Below are 6,780 nucleotides of genomic sequence, written 5' to 3'. Positions count from 1 at the left end.
ACAAAGAAACAACAACATAGAAACAACAACATAGAAACTACAACATAGAAACAACAACATAGAAACAACATAGAAACATTAACATAGAAAGAGCAAAAACGCAACATTGAAGTAAAACATAAAGCAACAAAAACAAAGATACAAAACAACGTAAAAATAACAAAAAAAAAATAAAATACAAAAACAACATGAAACCACAACAATAAATAAACAAAAATAACAACAACAACATAGAAACAACAACAATAATAAAGAAACAACAACAATGACAACATAGATACAACAACAACATAGCAACCAAAACATAGAAACACATTTGAACAAAACAATTAATTTTTTTATCATTCTTACGTTAAATACTCCAACAAACATTCGAATCTTCAGGCTTTGTTCACCCTCATTCCTTCGTTTCTTTCATTCACTCATTCATTTTTATCCGTTAATCGTAAATGAAGTTTTATCGTCAATTTATTCATTCATTCATTCATTCATTCATCTATCCATCCATCCATCCATCCATCCATGAAATGATATGATGGTGTCAACTTAGAATGGAATGTTTGCAAATGTACAACACAAATAATTATCATCAGCAGTTCGCTCGCCACTGCCTTCCATCGTTCCTCCATGATAGTGTGTGTGTCTGTGTGTGTGTGTGTGTTTGTTTGTCTGTGTGTGTGTTTGTTTGTCTGTCTGTTTGTCTGTGTGTACGTGTGTGCTTGGATGTCTGTCTGTTTGTCTGTCTGTCTGCGTATGTGTGTGTGTGTGTGTGTGTGTGTGTTTCAGTTCATTAAAATTATATGAAACTAATTATTTTTCCAGAAACTAATCATGAAAGGGCGAACGTGAGAGGGGATGCAAAGAATTATTACTAATGATTTTTTCTCCTCATCATTATTATTATTTGCAATTGTTATGATCATTTATTATTATTATTATTAATTATTATTATTATTATTATTAATTATTATTATTATTATTATTGCTGTTGTTGTGATGACGTCATTATTATTAATGACGTTAAAATCAAAATCCGGAAGAAGAACATCATCATCACCATCATCATCATCATCATCATCATCGTCGTCGTCTTAACGAGAAAGATTATAAATAAATAAGAATCAGAAGACAGTAATTAAAACGAAACTAATAATGGTGGAAATATTTTGAATGACCATGGTGATGATGATGATGATGATGATGATGATGATGATGATGATGATGATGATGATGATGATGATGATGATGATGATGATGATGATGATGATGATGATGATGATGATGATGATGATGATGATGATGATGATGATGATGATGATGATGATGATGATGATTATGAGGATGTTGATGATGATGATAACGAAACGGAGCTAGAGAAATAACGATATTGTTTGTTAAGAAAAATACAGTTTCATTTACGAACTAGATGCAATAGAGAATTCAAGAAATGTAAAATTTAAGTTTTCAAAATGGCGAACATCATCACCAACATCGTCATCATCATTATCATCATCATCTTTGACCAACATCATCATCATCACCAACCTCAGCGCGCTCATTACAATTTTTCATTGCAAAGAGTAACACAAGCCTAACTATATTATGCAAAAATGATGATGAAGAAGACGACGAAGATGATGATGATGTTGATGATGATGATGAATGTCACACAACTTTTAAATGCAAGGACTCTTTAGAAAAAAAGCTTTTAAAGGGATTGCTTCAACTTTAAGAATTCAACTTAACTCATCAAAAACTCGGTCATCGTCATCATCATCAACTGCAACAACAACCCCACCAACAACCACACCAACAACCACAACAACTACAACAATACCAACAACAACAAAGCGAACAAATTGAATTATTCCAGGTTACATTACGAACCAACGCGCACACAAATACAATTGTCTGCTGATGGCTCTGCTTGCACGATGTTTTGCTGGTAATCCTATCTATTTATATCTGCCTTTTTGTATTTGTTTGTTTGTTCGTTCGTTTGTATGTTCGTATGTTCGTGTGTTTGCTTGTTGTTATAAAATGTAATCCATGTTTGTTTGCTTATAAACTGTGTAGCATAACAAACAAACAGACAAACGAACAAAGACAGACTAATAAACAAAAAGAAATAAATAAAAACAAAGAGAAGAAAATTTATTTGGGCGGATAAACTAATCATTGGCCCATGCTGCAAATAGATTTGTGTATCTCCCAATCTCTGTCAGGATGCAAGTATTTACTATGCATACCCACCAACTGATACAAACATATACAACCTGATACAAACAGATACAAACATATACAAGCAGATACTCACATACATACAAATGAATACAAATACGTGCAAAAATATTAAAGTAAAGAAAATGAAAAAACAAAAAAGAAGAATCACTGAGCGATAAATTAGGAAGAAGAGCTTTGCATTTTTAAAAATGGAGAAGAGAAATAAATTAATGAATACCAATGGATCGCTAGCAATCTCTTCAAAAATAAGAACACAAAACAATGGAAAACTGAAGCAAAGAAAATAAAAGCATAGAAAGTTAATCACAATTTTATTTCAAACAATTTTACGCTAACTGCCTGCGTCGCAAATCAAAGTGGAAACATCGGGTGGCGATAACAGGGAACATGTCTGCGGTCAAACAAAGAAATAAAAGTTTTAAAAAAATATCAAACCGATTGAAAAACAATGAAAACAAACTAAAACATCAACAAACAAACCAACAAACAAATAATTCAACAAACAAACAAACAAATCAACAAACAAACAAACAAACAAACATTTGTATGAACTTGACAAAGCATCACTCTACAGACTTCAGACAAACATCCCATGCGTAGCTGATGAATCATTCCGATCAACAACAACAACAACTACTACTACTACTACTTCTACTACTACTACTACTACTACAAGAACTGCGACAACAATAACTACTACTACTACTAGTAGTGGTAGTTGTAGTGTTAGTGTAGTTGTAACTGTGTGGTAGCGGTAGTTGTAGTGGTAGTTGTTGCTGTAGTGGTAGTGGTAGTAGTCACATTATTAGAATTATAAAGAAAGAAATATGATACAATTTGGGTTTTTTCAACCTGATTATAATATTTTAGCGCTATAATCCAATAAGAACGATTGGATTGATAAGTGGAACGTGATAGCATAACTGCCTGCATACGCCATTGTGTCATTCTGTGTACACACACACACACACACACACACACACACTCACACACTCACACATACATACATACACACACATACATATATACAAATATACATGCATACACACATAAACACATACATACACACATAAAAACACACTCACATACAAACATATGCAAACATACATTCGCATAGTGCAGCAGAAAAAATAAGCCGAAACTAAGGTAATTGTATTGCGGCAAATGTACATAGATGCAAATTTGCTGGCGTGCGTGGTCTCGAGATGATGGTGAGGAAGAGGAAGAAGATGATGAAGAAGAAGAAGATAATCATAATCATAACCATCATCATCATGACCACCATCGTCATCATCATGACCACCATCATCACCATCGTCATCATTATCATCACCAGGCATCGCAAATGACGTAACTTGGATGATTGATTGTCCTGTTAAGTTTTTTCAATAATAAGCCTCAAAGAACCACTTGTCACACGCACACACAGACACGCACACACACACACAACACATTTTTCGATATTACACACGCGTAGGCACACAGACTCATCAGAGGCAGACAGACAGACATATAAGCAAACCTACAATACATGCACAAACGTTATTGGCATCATGTGCAAGCGGAGGAAGAATAAGAAAGATTTAAAGAGTAAGAAATAAGAAGAGAAAACTAAGGAAGAGAGGGAGAAAAAGAGAGAGAAAGAAAGAAAGAGAGAGAGAGAGAAAGGGAGAGAAAGGTAGAGAGAGGGAGAAAGAGAGAGAGAGAGGGAGAGAGAAAATTACAAAAAGTTATTCGAATGACAAATTCAAATAAGAATTTTGAGGAAAATTATTTTCCCATAATAAAAAATTCAATACGTTGGAAGGTTCCAAAAAAGTGCTAATGTAATTTTTAATAATAATAATAATATAGTTGTTTATGATGACGACGACAATAATGATGATAAAGATGCTGATTAAATGAGTTCATTCTGATTATTAAAAAAGTTACATGGTATAAAAAGTGAATGAAAGTGACAAAAGTGAATGAAAGTGAATGAATGAACGAATGAATGATTGAATGGATGGATGGATGAATGAACGAACGAACGAACGAACGAACGAACGAATAAACGAATGAACGAACAAACGAATGAACGTATGAATGAATGAACGAATGAATGATTGAATGGATGTATGGATGGATGAATGAATGAATGAACGAACGAACAAACAAACGAATGAACGAATGAATGAACAAATGAACGAATGAAAAACGATTCGACAAAAAGTCAATAACAACCAGAAAACACAAAAAACAGACTTGTGATAAAAAAAACAGCCAGCCGAAGACACAGCACCCAGACCTACAAAGGAATACAGAGCAGCCCCGAAGTGTGTGAGAGCCAAAAACGCAATAAACATAAATATTAGAAGAATGTATGTTGGCTGGCTACATACACACGTCCCATCTTCTCTTCTTCCTCTTCCTATTTATTGTGCCCTCAATTTTTTATCCTCACGTACGTACATACATACATACATACATACATACATACATACATACATACATACATACATACATACATACATACATACATACTTACATACAAACACACACAAATACAATTTAAAGTAAATACAATAAGTTGAAACACATCTCGGAAAATGAATGCAACAAATCCCACACATGTGAAGCGGTTGAAAATGTATGAATATATAAACAGATACATAAGGCAAAGAGATACAAACACACACATGCAAACAAACAAATAAACACACATTCAAAAACAAACAAACACACAAACCGGTTTTCAATAAGATAGGAATCCTTATAGACCTCATAACAAAGCCCCCTGTTACTGATCTCGAGGGCACTGATGACGACCACGATGACGTCATCCTCCCGCCATCTTCCCCGCCATCTTGAAGGAAACTTGCACGCACCCCAGCTGAAATGGATGCCTGCGATTGTTTTGTGATGTCATCAAACCGTGAATCTATAAATACATACCCACAAACAAACAAACATTTGTATAAAAATGCTACAAACAAACAAACATTTGTATAAAATTGCTACAAACAAACATTTGTATAAAAATGCTACAAACAAACGAACAACAGTCAGGCAGATGTTTAAATAGGTTGAAATAAATTCTGTGCAGGTCTAAAATATTGTGGATCGATAATATAATCAGCATGGATGGTTTCTGAAAGAGCTCCTCAAGTCTATCCTGCGAGAAGAAACTTTGACTGCAAGGTGACTTGAAAATATGCCCATACTTCGCTCAAAATCATGTCTTCAACATAAATTGGATTTTTAGCGTAATAACAAAACTGCATGCAAAGTACATGGATTATAAGGGAATTTTATTTATTTGGAGTGAATTAAATTTAGAAACCTTAGACAAACAGAACTGCTTACATGTCATTCCACGCTTGCAAATAAACCTCCGCGCCACAAGGCTGAACTGTCCACACCACGCCACACCACACCACACCACGCTATGCCACACTACAGGACGCACGCGCAAGCACCGCATCACACACGTATGATGGTCTTTGAGTTTCGAACAGGCAGTATTCGAACCATGCCATCGCGTTAGAGCAGCATGAGACATGGATCTCCTACCGACTGAGCTAACTCGGTGACCATTATGAAGTGCCACTTGGGGAAAACCTTGGTTTTACAAATGGCGCTAGATGAATACTCAAATAATAATAATAATAATAACAATACACACAATCAATCAAACATTCAAACTGCTTACAAACAGACAGACAGACGAACAGACAGACAGACGAACAGACAGACAGACAGACGAACAGACAGACAGACGAACAGACAGACAGACAAGCAACAATCTGGAGCATGTACCTCGGATAGGAATTTATAGTAAAGAGATACATGGCCACGTAAAAATGGACACCATCAAATAAATTGTCATCAACGTACGCTTAAAAGATGAACGCGGACTTATACAATAAATAAACACACACACACACACACACACACACACACACACACACACACATACACATCCATACAAACAAAGAAAGAAATATACATACATGCATGCATGCATGTATGTATACATGCATGCATGCATGTATACATCATTGTTATATAATACACGTCATCCATGTGTTCATTTGGATTAACCCACGTAACTTTTCTTTTATTGTTTGTGAGACTTTATGTGCTTTTTGTTGGTCGCTATTTTTTAATACCCATGTTGATATTCATTCTTAATTTAAGTTTATATTCGTTCATTGTTTTTATGTCTGGATATGTTTGTTTGTGTTTATTTAGCTGTTCATATCTTTTATATGCCATGTTTTATGCAAAATTTTAATTTTACAACCTTTCATTCATTCACCCATTCATTTATTCATACATGAATCTTTTACAGTAAGTAAATTTCCAAATGTATTTATGTATGTGTGTGTGTGTGTGTATGTTTGTATGTATGTGTTTGTATAAATATGTATGTATGTGTGTATGTTTGTATATATGTGTTATAACAAAAGCTATGTATATTATTGCTCTGGTTGTTTTGCAGTTGGCATCAATTGATTAAAAATAATCTCGTTACGTCATTCGTTACGTCACACT

General features: G+C 34.3%; 1 protein-coding gene across 1 annotated transcript; it reads right to left on the bottom strand.

Moving 5' to 3' along the window:
• Nucleotides 1-2,575: 2,575 nt before the first annotated feature.
• On the bottom strand, nucleotides 2,576-5,785 carry HELRODRAFT_182011 (hypothetical protein; the record flags this gene model as incomplete). Its single annotated transcript, XM_009031776.1, has 4 exons — nucleotides 2,576-2,635; nucleotides 2,951-3,020; nucleotides 4,973-5,129; nucleotides 5,590-5,785. The coding sequence occupies 4 exons, from the start codon at nucleotides 5,783-5,785 to the stop codon at nucleotides 2,576-2,578; spliced, it is 483 nt and encodes a 160-aa protein (XP_009030024.1).
• Nucleotides 5,786-6,780: the final 995 nt, after the last annotated feature.

This window comes from Helobdella robusta (genome assembly GCF_000326865.2).
Source record: "Helobdella robusta unplaced genomic scaffold HELROscaffold_79, whole genome shotgun sequence".
In the NCBI taxonomy this organism is placed as follows: Eukaryota; Metazoa; Annelida; class Clitellata; order Rhynchobdellida; family Glossiphoniidae; genus Helobdella; species Helobdella robusta.
The sequence above is the reverse complement of the archived record's forward strand: the minus strand, read 5'-3'. Positions and strand labels throughout refer to the sequence as shown.